This window comes from Oncorhynchus tshawytscha, linkage group LG31 (genome assembly GCF_018296145.1).
Source record: "Oncorhynchus tshawytscha isolate Ot180627B linkage group LG31, Otsh_v2.0, whole genome shotgun sequence".
Lineage (NCBI taxonomy): Eukaryota > Metazoa > Chordata > Actinopteri > Salmoniformes > Salmonidae > Oncorhynchus > Oncorhynchus tshawytscha.
The window spans coordinates 30,950,419-30,967,930 of NC_056459.1; the positions used below are offsets into that span (position 1 = coordinate 30,950,419).

The 17,512-nt window shown below is 46.7% G+C and overlaps 1 protein-coding gene across 4 annotated transcripts in view; it reads left to right on the forward strand.

Annotated features, from left to right (window-relative positions):
* The window catches only part of LOC112229423 (pumilio homolog 1-like), a 75,191-nt gene that overhangs the window by 42,072 nt on the left and 15,607 nt on the right, over positions 1–17,512 (forward strand). For 2 of the 4 annotated variants that reach the window (XM_042310365.1, XM_042310364.1), the window contains exons 7-15: positions 305–471; positions 2,804–3,053; positions 5,983–6,058; positions 9,066–9,164; positions 9,356–9,498; positions 9,878–10,016; positions 10,289–10,426; positions 13,412–13,609; positions 13,893–13,985. In XM_042310365.1, coding sequence (XP_042166299.1) covers positions 305–471; positions 2,804–3,053; positions 5,983–6,058; positions 9,066–9,164; positions 9,356–9,498; positions 9,878–10,016; positions 10,289–10,426; positions 13,412–13,609; positions 13,893–13,985 — 1,303 coding nt within the window. The remainder of the gene's footprint in view (positions 1–304; positions 472–2,803; positions 3,054–5,982; positions 6,059–9,065; positions 9,165–9,355; positions 9,499–9,877; positions 10,017–10,288; positions 10,427–13,411; positions 13,610–13,892; positions 13,986–17,512) is intronic. The other 2 variants (XM_042310366.1, XM_042310367.1) reach the window with 1 other exon arrangement.

The window sequence follows — 17,512 nt, forward strand, 5'->3', positions numbered from 1 at the left end:
CTCTTTAGATCTCTCTCTCTCTCGCTTTAGATCTCTCTCTTTAGATCTCTCTCTCTCGCTTTAGATCTCTCTCTCTCTGTGTCTCTTTAGATCTCTCTCAGCTCTATGGATCTCCTGCTGTTACCTCTATATATTACTGTCAATTTATTGATCAATGTGTCAATCACAATGTTCTCAATCTGTCGCCCAACTTTTATCCCTCTCTCCCTCCCTCCCTCTCTCTCTCTCACTGCATCTCTATCTCTCTCTCACTGCATCTCTATCTCTCTCACTGCTTCTCTCTCTCTCTCTCTCTCTCTCTCAGGGTCCGAGGGATGGAGAGGTGGGGGAGGAGATTAGGGAGAAACCAAAGGCCTCATTTGAAGGAGAGAAACTCAAGGAGATGGGAGAGGGTGACATCATCAGTGATGTCATCAACCCCAACGGGCTCCCTGTGCAGAACGGCCTGGACGTGGATGGCAAGGAGTACAGGTAAACACACACACACACACACACACACACACACACACACACACACACACACACCTACCTCTTCTGTGTACACTGAGTGTACAGAACATTAGGGACACCTGCTCTTTCCATGACACACTGACCAGGTGAAAGCAATGATGCCGTATTGATGTCACTTGTTAAATCCACTTTAATTAGTATAGATGAAGGGGAGAAAACCGGTTATAGAAGGATTTTTAAGCCTTGAGACAATTGAGACATGGATTGTGTATGTGTGCCATTCAGAGGGTGAGTGAGCAAGACAAAAGATGTAGGTGCCTTTGAACAGGATATGGTAGTAGGTGCCTTTGAACAGGATATGGTAGTAGGTGCCTTTGAACAGGATATGGTAGTAGGTGCCTTTGAACAGGATATGGTAGTAGGTGCCTTTGAACAGGATATGGTAGTAGGTGCCTTTGAACAGGATATGGTAGTAGGTGCCTTTGAACAGGATATGGTAGTAGGTGCCTTTGAACAGGATATGGTAGTAGGTGCCTTTGAACAGGATATGGTAGTAGGTGCCTTTGAACAGGATATGGTAGTAGGTGCCTTTGAACAGGATATGGTAGTAGGTGCCTTTGAACAGGATATGGTAGTAGGTGCCTTTGAACAGGATATGGTAGTAGGTGCCTTTGAACAGGATATGGTAGTAGGTGCCTTTGAACAGGATATGGTAGTAGGTGCCTTTGAACAGGATATGGTAGTAGGTGCCTTTGAACAGGATATGGTAGTAGGTGCCTTTGAACAGGATATGGTAGTAGGTGCCAGGCGCACCGGTTTGTGTCTAGAACTCAACCCTGCTGGGTTTTTCATGTTCAACAGTTTTCTGTGTGTATCAAGAATGATCCACCACCCAAAGGACATTCAGCCAACTTGACACAACTGTGGGAAGCATTTCAATCAACGTGGGTCAGCGTCCCTGTGAAACGCTTTGGGACACTTTGTAGAGTCCACGCCTTAACAACTTCAGGCTGTTCTGAGAGGTGCTACTCTATATTAGGAAGGTGTTCTTAATGTTTGGTGTACTCAGTGTGTACATATGCACACGGATGGTTAACCATGTTTCCCTCCTCTCTCCCCCGGTCCCTCCTCTCTCCCCCGGTCCCTCCTCTCTCCCCCCCGGTCCCTCCTCTCTCCCGGTCCCTCCTCTCTCCCCGGTCCCTCCTCTCTCCCCGGTCCCTCCTCTCTCCCCCGGTCCCTCCTCTCTCCCCCCCGTCCCTCCTCTCTCCCCCGTCCCTCCTCTCTCCCCCCGTCCCTCCTCTCTCCCCGGTCCCTCCCTCGCCCCTCCCTCCTCTCTCCCTCCTCTCTCCCCCGTCCCTCCTCTCTCCCCTCTTCTCCCCCGTCCCTCTTCTCTCCCCGTCCCTCTTCTCTCCCCGTCTCTCCCCGTCCCTCTTCTCTTCCCCCGTCTCTCTCTCCCTCTTCCCCGTCCCTCTTCTCTCCCCGTCTCTCCCCCGTCCCTCTTCTCTCCCCCGTCTCTCCCCCGTCCCTCTTCTCTCCCCCGTCTCTCCCCGTCCCTCTTCTCTCCCCCGTCTCTCCCCCGTCCCTCTTCTCTCCCCGTCTCTCCCCCGCCCCTCTTCTCTCCCCCGTCTCTCCCTCGCCCCTCTTCTCTCCCCCCGTCTCTCTCCCCGCCCCTCTTCTCTCCCCCGTCTCTCCCCCGCCCCTCTCCCTCTCCCCGTCTCTCCCCCGCCCCTCTTCTCTCTCCCCCGTCTCTCCCCCGTCCCTCTTCTCTCCCCCGTCTCTCCCCCGTCCCTCTTCTCTCCCCCCGTCCCTCTTCTCTCCCCCGTCCCTCTTCTCCCCCGTCTCTCCCCCGTCCCTCTTCTCTCCCCCGTCTCCCCCCGTCCCTCTTCTCTCCCCCCGTCTCTCCCCGTCCCTCTCTCTCTCCCCCGTCTCTCTCCCCCGTCCCTCTCTCTCTCCCTCCGTCTCTCTCCCCCGTCTCTCCCCCGTCCCTCTTCTCTCCCTCGTCTCTCCCCCTCTCTCCCCCGTCCCTCCTCTCTCTCCCCGTCCCTCCTCTCTCCCTCCTCTCTCCCCCCGTCCCTCCCCGTCCCTCTTCTTTCCCCCGTCTCCTAGTGGTGGTCCCAAACCCCAAGAGGTCTTCTCTCCCCCGTCTCTACCATGGTCCCTCTTCTCTCCCCCGTTCTCTCAACTCCCCGTCCCTCTTCTCTCAGCCCCCATGGTCCCTCTTCTCAGCCCCCGTCTCTCCAGGTCCCTCTTCTCTCCCCCGTCCCTCTTCTCTCCCTCCCCCGTCCCTCCGTATCTCTCTCTCCCCCGCCCCTCCGTTCTCTCTCTCCCCCGCCCCTCCGTTCTCTCTCTCCAGTCGTCAAGGCCAGATACTGCCCGCGGGTCCAGACACTGACCTAATAGGGGGTGTAGGAGGGGAGTGTATGGTCTCCATGGGAGGTAGTGGTGGTCCCAAACCCCAAGAGGTCTTCTCTGGGGTGGAACAGGGTGTTACCATGGATACCATGCAGTCTGTGATGGAGCCGTTGCAGTTTGGCTACAACTCCCAGATGACCATGGACTCTCAGCCCACCATGGGCCTCTTCGACTACAGCAACCAACAACAGGTGTGTGTGTGATGACCACCATGGACCCCTCTACTATAGCAACCAGCAGAGGTGTATGTGTGTATATACTAAGTGTGTGACTGTGAGCATAACGTGTGTGTCATGTGACCGGTGTGTGTGTGTGTGTCATGTGACCGGTGTGTGTGTGTGTGTCATGTGACCTGTGTGTGTCATGTGACCTGTGTGTGTCATGTGACCTGTGTGTGTGTGTCATGTGACCGGTGTGTGTGTGTGTGTCATGTGACCGTGTGTGTGTGTGTGTGTCATGTGACCGGTGTGTGTCATGTGACCTGTGTGTGTCATGTGACCTGTGTGTGTCATGTGACCTGTGAGTACAGTATTCAGACCCCTTGACTTTTTCAACATTTTGTTACATCACAGCCTTATTCCAATATGGGTTAAATAAATAAAAATGTCATCAATCTAAACACAATACCCCATAATGACAAATGTCATTGCAAATGTATAATAAAAAAACAGACCTTATTTACATTACGTATTCAGACCCTTTGATATGAGAATTGAAATTGAGTTCAGGTGCATCCTGTTTCCACTGATCATCCTTGAGATGTTTCTACAACTTGATTGGAGTCCACATGTGGTAAATGGAAAGTCACACACCTGTCTATATAAGGTCCCACAGTTGACAGGTCATGTCAGTGCAAAAGCCAAACCATGAGGTCGAAGGAATTATCCGTAGAGCTCCCAGACAGGATTGTGATGAGGCACAGATCTGGAGAAGGGTACCAAAAAATGTCTGCAGCATTGAAGGTCCCCAAGATCACAGTGGCCTCGATCATTGTTAAATGGAAGAAGTTTGGAACCACCAAGACTCTTCCTAGAGCTGGCCACAGCAGGGACTGGGAGACTAGTCAGGATCGAGGCAAAGATGAACGGAACAAAGTACAGAGAGATCCTTGATGACAACCTGCTCAGGACCTCAAACTGCGGCGGAGGTTCACCTTCCAACAGGACAATGACCCGAAGCACTCAGCCAAGTCAATGCAGCAGTGGCTTCAGGACAAGTCTCAGAATATCCTTGAGTGGCCCAGCCAGAGCCCAGACTTGACCCCGATCAATCATCTCTGGAGAGACTTGAAAATAGCTGTGCAGCAACGCTCCCCATCCAACCTGACAGAGCTTGAGAGATCTGCAGAGAAGAATGGGAGAAACTCCCCAAATACAGGTGTGCCAAGCTTGTAGCGTCATACCCAAGAACACTCAAGGTTGTAATCGCTGCCAAAGGTGCTACAACAAAGTACAGAATAAAGGGTATGGGGTCTGAATACTTATATAAATATGATATTAGATTTTTAATTAAAAAAAAAAAAAATTGGCATTTTTCTAAACCTGTTTTTGCTTTCTCATTATGGGGTATTGTGTGTAGATTGGTGAAAAAACAACAATTTCATCAATTTTAGAATAAGGCTGTAACGTGGAAAGGTCAAGGGGTCTGACTACTTTCCGAAGGCACCGTATATATAACCTAGTCCATATAACCTGTGTATAATATAACCTGTATATAATATAACCTGTATATAATATAACCTCTGTGTGTGTGTGTAATATAACCTCTGTGTGTGTGTGTGTGTAATATAACCTCTGTGTGTGTGTAATATAACCTGTGTGTGTGTAATATAACCTGTGTGTGTGTGTGTAATATAACCTGTGTGTGTGTGTGTGTGTGTGTGTGTGTGTAATATAACCTGTCTGTGTGTAATATAACGTGTGTGTGTGTGTGTGTGTGTGTGTGTGTGTAATATAACCTGTGTGTGTGTGTGTAATATAACCTGTGTGTGTGTGTGTGTGTGTGTAATATAACCTGTGTGTGTGTGTGTAATATAACCTGTGTGTGTGTGTGTGTGTGTGTGTGTGTAATATAACCTGTGTGTGTGTGTGTGTGTAATATAACCTGTGTGTGTAATATAACCTGTGTGTGTAATGTGTGTGTGTGTGTGTGTGTAATAACCTGTGTGTGTGTGTGTGTGTGTGTGTGTGTGTGTGTGTGTGTGTGTGTGTGTAATATAACCGTGTGTGTGTGTGTAATATAACCTGTGTGTGTAATATAACCTGTGTGTGTGTGTAATATAACCTGTAACCTGTGTGTGTGTAATATAACCTGTGTGTGTGTGTAATATAACCTGTGTGTGTGTAATATAACCTGTGTGTGTGTAATATAACCTGTGTGTGTGTGTAATATAACCTGTGTGTGTGTGTAATATAACCTGTGTGTGTGTGTGTGTGTAATATAACCTGTGTGTGTGTGTAATATAACCTGTGTGTGTGTGTGTAATATAACCTGTGTGTGTGTGTGTGTGTGTGTGTGTGTAATACAACCTGTGTGTGTGTAATACAACCTGTGTGTGTGTAATACAACCTGTGTGTGTAATATAACCTGTGTGTGTGTGATATAACCTTGTGTGTGTGTGTGTGTGTGTGTGTGTGTGTGTGTGTGTGTGTGTGTGTGTGTGTAATGTAACCTAACCTGTGTGTGTGTAATGTAACCTGTGTGTGTAATGTAACCTGTGTGTGTAATGTAACCTGTGTGTGTAATGTAACCTGTGTGTGTAATGTAACCTGTGTGTGTAATGTAACCTGTGTGTGTAATGTAACCTGTGTGTGTAATGTAACCTGTGTGTGTAATGTAACCTGTGTGTGTAATGTAACCTGTGTGTGTAATGTAACCTGTGTGTGTAATGTAACCTGTGTGTGTAATGTAACCTGTGTGTGTAATGTAACCTGTGTGTGTAATGTAACCTGTGTGTGTAATGTAACCTGTGTGTGTAATGTAACCTGTGTGTGTAATGTAACCTGTGTGTGTAATGTAACCTGCGTGTGTAATGTAACCTGCGTGTGTAATGTAACCTGCGTGTGTAATGTAACCTGCGTGTGTAATGTAACCTGCGTGTGTAATGTAACCTGTGTATAGGTGTTCCAGAGACCCAGTGCTCTAGCAGCCCAACAGCAGCAGTATGCCTTGGCAGCAGCACAGCAATCTCACATTGGTAAGAGACAGAGAGAGTGTCTGTGTCAGTTGTTTTGCAGGTGAAAGACATTTTTGGGTGATGTTATTCAGCGATGAAATGTTGTTCTTGGACTAGCTGTGTATCTTATGTCTGGCACAATTAGCATATAAACGTGTAACCGATAGTTATGGGTGACGACCCTCTTGGGAAAAAATAAAATAATTCTGTTTTAACAGTTAGGACTTAATTAAATTTAGAACAATAGTGATGAAGAATTGTGGGTGGTCTCCCCTCAGAGAGTCAAATCAGACACTGAGTACAACATATACAATGTATTTGGAAAGATTTCAGACCCCTCTTTACACATTTTGTTACGTTTAGAGATTTTAGTGACCATAATGATCACGGGTTTTCAGTATTATTGAAACAAAGTACTGATAAACGGAAATAATTTCACCACGTTTTATATTGAAAACCAACAGACAACAAATAAAATGAGCAGCACTTGTGTTTTTTGTTGTTGTTTAATGTTCTGTAGACAGGGTGACGATCTTCGATTTAAGTTTCCCTCGGCACTCTTGTAAAACCCCCAAAATACGACCAGACTTCAGATTTGGTTCTCTTAGAAGGCCGACAAAATCTCCTGAGCGCTGTCACTGCCTTCCGCCATGTTTTCACCCAAAACACAACCCACGTTGCTCCGCCTGCGTCAGACTGTTGCTGACTTTGGTTGATGCTGGACAGTATTTACCGTGAGTTTTTCAAACCATGGTAATCAAACACGGTTTTAAAGCTAATTTCAATTTGAAACTGTAAAACTTATCGCCTGGAATTTTACCGTGGTTCATCTTGAAACCGGTAACTGTATCATCCTTAGTTACGTTACAGCCTTATTCTAAAATGTATTCAATGTTTTCCCCTCATCAATCTACACACAATACCCCGTAACGACATCACAATACCCCGTAACGACATCACAATACCCCGTAACGACATCACAATACCCCGTAACGACATCACAATACCCCGTAACGACACCGCAATACCCCGTAACGACATCGCAATACCCCGTAACGACACCGCAATACCCCGTAACGACATCGCAATACCCCGTAACGACATCGCAATACCCCGTAACGACACCGCAATACCCCGTAACGACATCGCAATACCCCGTAACGACAAAGCAAAAACTGTGTTTTTAGACTTTTTGCTAATTTATGACAAATTAAAAACAAATCACATTTACATAAGTATTCAGACCCTTTACTCAGTGAAGCACCTTTTGGCAGTGATTACAGCCTTGAGTCTTCTTGGGTATGACGCTACCAGCTTGGCACACCTGTATTTGGGGAGTTTCTCTCGTTCTTCTCTGCAGATCCTCTCAAGCTCTGTCAGGTTGGATGGGGAGCATCGTTGCACAGCTATTTTCAGGTCTCTCCAGAGATGTTTGATCGGGTTCAAGTCTGGGCTCTGGCTGGGCCACTCAAGGACATTCAGAGATGTGTCCCGAAGCCATTCCTGTGTTGTCTTGGCTGTGTGCTTAGAGTCGTTGTCCTGTTGGAAGGTGAAACTTCGCCCCAGTCTGAGGTCCTAAGCGCTCTGGAGCAGATTTGCATCAAAGATCTTTCTGTACTTTGCGCCGTTCATCTTTCCCTCGATCCCGACTAGTCTCCCAGTCCCTGCCACTGAAAACCATCCCCACAGCATTATGCTGCCACCTCCATGCTTCACCGTAGGGATGGTATTGGCCAGGTGATGATCAGTACTGGGTTTCCTCCAGATGTGACACTTGGCATTCAGGCATAAGAGTTCAATCTTGGTTTCATCAGACCAGAGAATGTTGTTTCTCATGGTCTTAGTCCTTTAGGTGACTTTTGGAAAACTCCAAGCGGGCTGTCGTGCCTTTTACTGAGGAGTGGCTTCCGTCTGGCCACTCTACCATAAAGGCCTTATTGGTGGAGTCCTGCAGAGATGGTTGACCTTCTGGAAGGTTCTCTCTGGAGCTCTGTCAGTGACCATTTGTGTTCTTGGTCACCTCCCTGACCAAGATCCTTCTCCCCTGATTGCTCAGTTTGTCCAGGCGGCCTGCTCTAGGAAGGGTCTTGGTGGTTCCAAATGTCTTCATTTTCAGAAGGATGGAGGCCACTGTGTTCTTGGGGATATTCAATGTGTCAAATGTTTTGGTACCCTTCTCCAGATCTGTGCCTCGACATAATCCTGTCTCGGAGCTCTACGGACAATTCCTTCCACCTCATGTCTTGGTTTTTGTTCTGACGCGCACTGTCAACTGTGGGACTTTATATAGACAGGTGTGTGCCTTTCCAAATCATGTCCAATCAATTGAATTTGGACTGGACTTGTAGACAAACATGGCACCAATAATTACTTCCATTACACCAGATGCATGTCCTTGAATGTATTACCTGGCACACAGACATTATAAGATCATTAAGTAGCTAATGGCAGCCTGCAGTACCCCGGTTGGCTGTCAACTTCAGTTACGTAATGAGAGGCGGCAGCAGTGAGCTAGCTGGAGTAGCTCCAACTGTGCACGTTTTAGTCTCCATGAGACGCCGTCTTAACCTCCTACTGGGCTTCAAATGCCCTAATTGAGTCTTCACATCTGAATGATGGATGTCACGTGATCAATGGCTTTGTCAATATACAGTCATTTGTACACTCACAAATTGCTGCCTGGTATTGTGACGCCATAATTTCCATGGTAACGTAGAATGTTCGTTCAAATGATGTTAACTGATGTGGCTCATGCAATTCAATAAATGTTTTGTCAGTTGAGCTGAATCATTGCACATATTTTTACTTCCTGCTTTGTTGCTATGGGTACACTCACAATGGCCACCAGTCCCACCCATTATGTCATCATTGACTTGAATGTGGATGGCTGTCGCACTCCTTGTCTTTCTATGGCAGCACATGTAGTCAGGAGCGGAGGAGAAAATGTGTGTCTGGCTGGCCAATGTGTGTCTGGCTGGGCAGCTCTAGTCTCTGTTTCTCTGTGATCTTTATGTACGTGTCTTTTCAGGTTTGGCTCAAGCGTTTGTTTCCAACCCTTACATCATCAGTACCGGTCCGTCTGGAACCGACCCCTACGCTGCTGGACTGGCAGCTGCTGCAACACTGGGTAAGACACACACACACACACACACACACACACACCTGCCATTTTGTTATTTCATATCCCCTGTACTATGGGAATATGATGACAGTCCAGCATGCATACATTTTTCTACATGGCTGGTCCCAGGAATCTAACCTGCTGTCTTGACTTTGCAACCTCCATCCTGTACCAACTAACTTATTGTGTGTGTTCAGGCCCAACGGTGATGCCTCCTCAGTACTACGGGGTGACTCCCTGGGGAGTGTATCCAGCCAATCTGTTCCAGCAACAGGCTGCGGCCGCCAACAACTCAGCCAATCAACAGGCTCAAGGACAGAACCAGCACAACCAACAACAGGTCAGTGGCGTCCTATTGGCTAGACCGCTCCTCATTAGGTAAAGCTACTGTCGGACTTTTCTTTTTCTTCAGTGCTCAGCGCTTTATGGTTGTGAGATTACCACAAGCCCAGAGAAGTTATGCCCTCATATGCACCTCCTAATGTCAGTGTGTGTTCATGGCGTTTTACTAAGAACAACACCTTGTGGAGTTAAACCAGCCCTCCACCGCTACTCAGCCTTTCCCATTGGCTCAGTCTCAGACCTTCTGCCCTCCTATTGGCTAACCTTTCCCATTGGCTCAGTCTCAGACCTTCTGCCCTCCTATTGGCTAACCTTTCCCATTGACTCAGTCTCAGACCCTTCTGCCCTCCTATTGGCTAACCTTTATGTAACTCTAGGTGATGCGTGGGGGCGGTAACCAGCGACCCCTGACCCCTAGCCAAGGTCAACAGGGTCAGCAGAACGACCAGCTGATCTCCGCCGCAGCAGTCAACTCAGCTCTTGCCTTCGGACAGGGGCTGGCTGCCGGCGTGCCTGGTGAGCAAGACATTTACTAACACACACACACACACACACACACCCCGCCTGGTGAGCAAGACATTTACTAACACACACACACACACACACACACACACACACACACACACACACACACACACACACACACACACACACACACACACACACACACACACCCCCTGCCTGGTGAGCAAGACATTTACTAACACACACACACACACACCCCGCCTGGTGAGCACGACATTTACACACACACACACACCGATTAACCCATGAGTTCCTCTCTGCAGGCTATCCCATGCTGGCTCCAGCTGCTTACTATGACCAGACGGGGGCGCTAGTGGTCAACACAGGATCTAGGGGCGGACCCGTACGCCTCATGGCCCCCGCAGGCTCAGTTATTATCTCTCCCTCTGCTGCACATGCAGGTAACACACTCCTTCATTTACACTATCACTCAGTCACCCTAATACGGTATCTCTGTCACCCTAATACAGTATCTCTGTCACTCAGTCACTAATACGGTATCTCTGTCACTCAGTCACCCTAATACGGTATCTCTGTCACCCTAATACAGAATCTCTGTCACTCAGTCACTCTAATACAGTAGCTCTGTCACTCAGTCACCCTAATACGGTATCTCTGTCACTCAGTCACCCTAATACGGTATCTCTGTCACTCAGTCACTCTAATACAGTATCTCTGTCACTCAGTCACCCTAATACAGTATCTCTATCACCCAAATACAGTATCTCTGACACCCTAATACATCTCTGTCACCCTAATACAGTATCTCTGTCACCCTAATACAGTATCTCTGTCACCCTAATACAGTATCTCTGTCACTCAGTCACCCTAATACGGTATCTCTGTCACTCAGTCACCCTAATACGGTATCTCTGTCACTCAGTCACCCTAATACGGTATCTCTGTCACTCAGTCACCCTAATACGGTATCTCTGTCACTCAGTCACCCTAATACGGTATCTCTGTCACTCAGTCACCCTAATACGGTATCTCTGTCACTCAGTCACTCTAATACAGTATCTCTGTCACCCTAATACAGTATCTCTGTCACCCTAATACAGAATCTCTGTCACCCTAATACAGTATCTCTGTCACCCTAATACAGTATCTCTGTCACCCTAATACAGTATCTCTGTCACTCAGTCACCCTAATACGGTATCTCTGTCACTCAGTCACCCTAATACGGTATCTCTGTCACTCAGTCACCCTAATACGGTATCTCTGTCACTCAGTCACCCTAATACGGTATCTCTGTCACTCAGTCACCCTAATACGGTATCTCTGTCACTCAGTCACTCTAATACAGTATCTCTGTCACCCTAATACAGTATCTCTGTCACCCTAATACAGTATCTCTGTCACCCTAATACAGAATCTCTGTCACTCAGTCACTCTAATACAGTATCTCTGTCACTCAGTCACCCTAATACGGTATCTCTGTCACTCAGTCACTCTAATACGGTATCTCTGTCACTCAGTCACCCTAATACAGTATCTCTGTCACCCTAATACAGTATCTCTGTCACTCAGTCACCCTAATACGGTATCTCTGTCACTCAGTCACCCTAATACGGTATCTCTGTCACTCAGTCACCCTAATACGGTCATCTCTGTCACTCAGTCACTCTAATACAGTATCTCTGTCACTCAGTCACCCTAATACAGTATCTCTGTCACCCTAATACAGTATCTCTGTCACCCTAATACAGTATCTCTGTCACTCAGTCACCCTAATACGGTATCTCTGTCACTCAGTCACTCTAATACGGTATCTCTGTCACTCAGTCACCCTAATACAGTATCTCTGTCACCCTAATACAGTATCTCTGTCACTCAGTCACCCTAATACGGTATCTCTGTCACTCAGTCACCCTAATACGGTATCTCTGTCACTCAGTCACCCTAATACGGTATCTCTGTCACTCAGTCACTCTAATACAGTATCTCTGTCACTCAGTCACCCTAATACAGTATCTCTGTCACCCTAATACAGTATCTCTGTCACCCTAATACAGAATCTCTGTCACTCTAATACAGTATCTCTGTCACTCAGTCACCCTAATACGGTATCCCTGTCACTCAGTCACCCTAATACGGTATCTCTGTCACTCAGTCACCCTAATACTGTCACTCTGTCACTCAGTCACCCTAATACGGTATCTCTGTCACTCAGTCACCCTAATACTGTATCTCTGTCACCCTAATACAGAATCTCTGTATCTCTGTCACCCTAATACAGAATCTCTGTCACTCAGTCACTCTAATACAGTATCTCTGTCACTCAGTCACCCTAATACAGTATCTCTGTCACCCTAATACAGTATCTCTGTCACTCAGTCACCCTAATACAGTATCTCTGTCACCCTAATACAGTATCTCTGTCACTCAGTCACCCTAATACGGTATCTCTGTCACTCAGTCACCCTAATACAGTATCTCTGTCACCCTAATACAGTATCTCTGTCACTCAGTCACTCTAATACAGTATCTCTTTCACCCTAATACAGTATCTCTGTCACTGTCACCCTAATACGGTATCTCTGTCACCCTAATACAGTATCTCTGTCACTCAGTCACCCTAATACAGTATCTCTGTCACTCAGTCACCCTAATACAGTATCTCTGTCACCCTAATACAGTATCTCTGTCACCCTAATACAGTATCTCTGTCACCCTAATACAGTATCTCTGTCACCCTAATACAGTATCTCTGTCACCCTAATACAGTATCTCTGTCACCCTAGTACAGTATCTCTGTCACTGTCAGCCTAATACGGTATCTCTGTCACCCTAATACAGTATCTCTGTCACCCTAATACAGTATTCTGTCACCCTAATACAGTATCTCTGTCACCCTAATACAGTATCTCTGTCACCCTAGTACAGTATCTCTGTCACTGTCACCCTAATACAGTATCTCTGTCACCCTAATACAGTATCTCTGTCACCCTAATACAGTATCTCTGTCACCCTAATACAGTATCTCTGTCACCCTAATACAGTATCTCTGTCACCCTAATACAGTATTCTGTCACCCTAATACAGTATCTCTGTCACCCTAATACAGTATCTCTGTCACCCTAATACAGTATCTCTGTCACCCTAATACAGTATCTCTGTCACCCTAATACAGTATCTCTGTCACTCAGTCACCCTAATACAGTATCTCTGTCACTCAGTCACTCTAATACAGTATATCTGTCACCCTAGTACAGTATCTCTGTCACTGTCACCCTAATACGGTATCTCTGTCACCCTAATACAGTATCTCTGTCACTCAGTCACCCTAATACAGTATCTCACTTGTATCAGCCCACCAAACTCTCACTTATGACAATTTATTTCTCTCTGCTCTCTCCTACCCTCTCTCCTACCCTCTCTCCAGTGGCAGCAGCAGCTGCAGGTGGCGGGGCTAACGGTGGTATGGGAGGCGGGGCCAATGGTCCGTTCCGAGCCATGCAATCACAGCAGCCTCAGCAGCAGGGGGGAGGGGCTATGTCAGGAAACTCCTTTTATGGATCCTCTCTTAGCAACTCATCCCAGAGCTCCTCCCTCTTCTCTCAAGGTAGCCAATTGACGTACTGTGAGTGAAAAACTAAACGGGTGAATTGGCAGAGGTCGTTTCCAGGGCAACTACATTGGAGACGTTGCATGCCGCGTCATGGATTGGCCAGTCGTGCATCGGATTCCTATATCATGTGGTCGTTTATATGTCAACAATCTGCCTTGGCTTTGTGAGATCTGGCAGGTGTCTGCAATGTAGTCGGCCTGGAACGTGACAAATGTGTTCAAATATGATTTTGTTTAGCATATAAACTCGGTGACAGAAGTAGATTAACAAAGGTGATTGGTTGTTTTCTCTACAGGCTCCGCCCAGCCGGGCCCCGGCTCTGCCTCTCTGGGGTTTGGTCAGAGCAACTCTTCACTCGGAGCGACGTTGGGCGGCTTTGGCACTGCAGGTGTGTGGGACTCAGTAGGCTTTGGCACTGCAGGTGTGTGGGACTCAGTAGGCTTTGGCACTGCAGGTGTGTGGGACTCAGTAGGCTTTGGCACTGCAGGTGTGTGGGACTCAGTAGGCTTTGGCACTGCAGGTGTGTGGGACTCAGTAGGCTTTGGCACTGCAGGTGTGTGGGACTCAGTAGGCTTTGGCACTGCAGGTGTGTGGGACTCAGTAGGCTTTGGCACTGCAGGTGTGTGGGACTCAGTAGGCTTTGGCACTGCAGGTGTGTGGGACTCAGTAGGCTTTGGCACTGCAGGTGTGTGGGACTCAGTAGGCTTTGGCACTGCAGGTGTGTGGGACTCAGTAGGCTTTGGCACTGCAGGTGTGTGGGACTCAGTAGTCTGAATGGAGAGCAGGGGCGGGTTACCGTTATTCCGGTATCCGAACGAACGTTAGTATTCAGTTACTTGCGAGAGTATTAATTTTGGACAAATATTAAAAATGCTTATTTTAATGAAAGGGCTTTGTCTAAAATGTAATTATCTGTGAGATGCGTACATACAAGTACCATGACATTAGAAATGTTAATGAATCAATAGATTTAGCAGTTATTATGGGTGCGCCCCATTAAAAAAAAAAAAAAAACACTGGTAGCCTACACACTTTTCACCTGTGTAGCTTGTTATTGTGGGTCAATCAAAGCAGCACTACCATCAGAGGCTTCATGTGTAGTAAGTGAAGTAGAAATCAAATGGTATTAGTCACATGCTTCTTAAATAACAGGTTTAGACAAACTTACTTACAGGCCTAACCAGAGAAGTAATAGAAAAATAACACTGAATATACACACACACACACACACACACACACACACACACACACACACACACACACACACACACACAGTTGAAGTCGGAAGTTTACATACACTTAGGTTGGAGTCATTAAAACTCAGTTTTTCACAATTCCTGACAATTAATCATATGAAAAATTTCCCTGTTTTAGTTCAGTTAGGATCACCACTTTATTTTAGGAATGTTAAATGTCAGAATAATAGTAGAGAGAATGATTTATTTCAGCTTTTATTTCTTTCATCACATTCCCAGTAAGTCAGAAGTTTACATACACTCAATTAGTATTTGGTAGCATTGCCTGTAAATTGTTTAACTTGGGTCAAACGTTTTGGGTAGCCTTCCACAAGCTTCCCAAAATAAGTTGGGTAAATTTTGGTCCATTCCTCATGACAGAGCTGGTGTAACTGAGTCAGGTTTGTAGGCCTCCTTGCTCACACATGCTTTTTCAGTTTTGCTCGCAAATTTTCCATGGGATAAAGGTCAGGGCTTTGTGATGGCCACTCCAATACCTTGACTTTGTTGGTGTTCTTCGGCCTGCAAGCCTCCCCCTTATTCCTCCAAACATAACGATGGTCATTATGGCCAAACAGTTCTATTTTTGTTTCATCAGACCAGAGGACATTTCTCCAAAAAGTACGATCTTTGTCCCCATGTGCAGTTGCAAACCGAAGTCTGGCTTTTTTCATGGTGGTTTTGGAGCAGTGGCTTCTACCTTGCTGAGTGTCCTTTCAGGTTATGTCGATATAGGACTCGTTTTACTGTGGATATCGATACTTTTGTACATGTTTCCTCCAGCATCTTCACAAGGTCTTTTGCTGTTGTTCTGGGATTGATTTGCACTTTTCACACCAAAGTACGTTCATCTCTAGGAGACAGAACGCGTCTCCTTCCTGAGCGGTATGACGGCTGCGTGGTCCCATGGTGTTTATACTTGCGTACTATTGTTTGTACAGATGAACGTGGTACCTTCAGGTGTTTGGAAATTGCTCCCAAGGATGAACCAGACTTGTGGAGGTCTACAATTTTTCTGAGGTCTTTGCTGATTTCTTTGCTGGTGAAGTGACTAGACAACAGAACAGATAATAGACAGTAACAGCAGTATACTGTAGGTAGGGGTAAAGGATAGATAATAGACAGTAACAGCAGTATACTGTAGGGGTAAAGGATAGATAATAGACAGTAACAGTAGTATACTGTAGGTAGGGGTAAAGGATAGATAATAAACAGTAACAGCAGTATACTGTAGTAGGTAGGGGTAAAGGATAGATAATAAACAGTAACAGCAGTATACTGTAGTAGGTAGGATAGATAATAGACAGTAACAGCAGTATACTGTAGGTAGGGGTAAATGATAGATAATAGATAGTAAAGGATAGATAGGGGTAGATAGACAGTAACAGCAGTATACTGTAGTAGGTAGGGGTAAAGGATAGATAATAGACAGTAACAGCAGTATACTGTAGTAGGTAGGGGTAAAGGATAGATAATAGACAGTAACAGCAGTATACTGTAGGTAGGGGTAAAGGATAGATAATAGACAGTAACAGCATTATACTGTAGGTAGGGGTAAAGTGACTAGGCACCAGAATACTAACTATTTCGCAGTCTCATGGCTTGGGGGTAGAAGCTGTTCAGGGTCCTGTTGGTTCCAGACTTGGTGCATCGGTACCAATTTGCCTTGTGGTAGCAGAGAGAACTGTCTGATTTGGTAGCTGGAGTCCTTGACACTTTTTAGGGCATTCTTCTTTTTAGGGCCTTGCTCTTTTTAGGGCCTTGCTCTTTTTAGGGCCTTGCTCTTTTTAGGGCCTTGCTCTCTACCCGCTCCACTGCAGCCCCGTCTGAGGATGGGGACTTGCTCGACCCTCTGTTTCTTGTAGTCCACAATCAGCTCCTTTGTCTTGCTGACGTTGAGGGAGAGGTTGTTTTCCTGGCACCACCTCCCTATAGGTTGTCTCATCGTCGTCGGTGATCGGGCCTGGAGTCGTGCGCGGCTATGCAGTCGTGTGAGAACAGGGAGTACAGGAGGGGATGGAATATTCACCCCCGATGGGCTTCCATGTTGAGGGTCAGCATGGCGGATGTGTTGTTGCCTACCATCACAACCTTGGTGCTCCCCGTCCAGGATCCAGTTAATCCCAGGATCCTTAGCTTAGTGATGAGGGCACTGGTGGTGAATGCTGAGCTGTAGTCAAATGAACAGCACTCTCACGTAGGTTTTCCTTTTGTCCAGGTGGGAAAGGGAAGTTTGGAGAGCACTAGATATTGCGTCATATGTGGATCCGTTGGGGTGGTATGCAAATTAAAGTGGGTCCAGGGTGTCTGGGATGATGGTGTTGATGTGAGCCATGACCAGCATTTCATGGCTACAGACGTGAGTGCTACGGGGCGAATGTCATTTAGTCAGGTTACCTTGGCGTTCTTGGGCACAGGGACTATGGTGGTCTGCTTGAAACATGTAGTTATTACAGACTCCGACAGGGAGAGGTTGAAAATGTCAGTGAAGACACTTGCCGGCTGATCAGTGCGTGTTCTGAGTCTGCATCCTGGTATTTTGTCTAGCCCCCAGGATGTTTACCTATTTATAGGATTTTACTCACATCGGCTACGGAGAGCGTGATCACACAGTCGTCCGGAAGAGCACGGTTCAGTGTTGCTAGCGTTGGGGCGAGCATATAATTTATCTCGTCTGGTA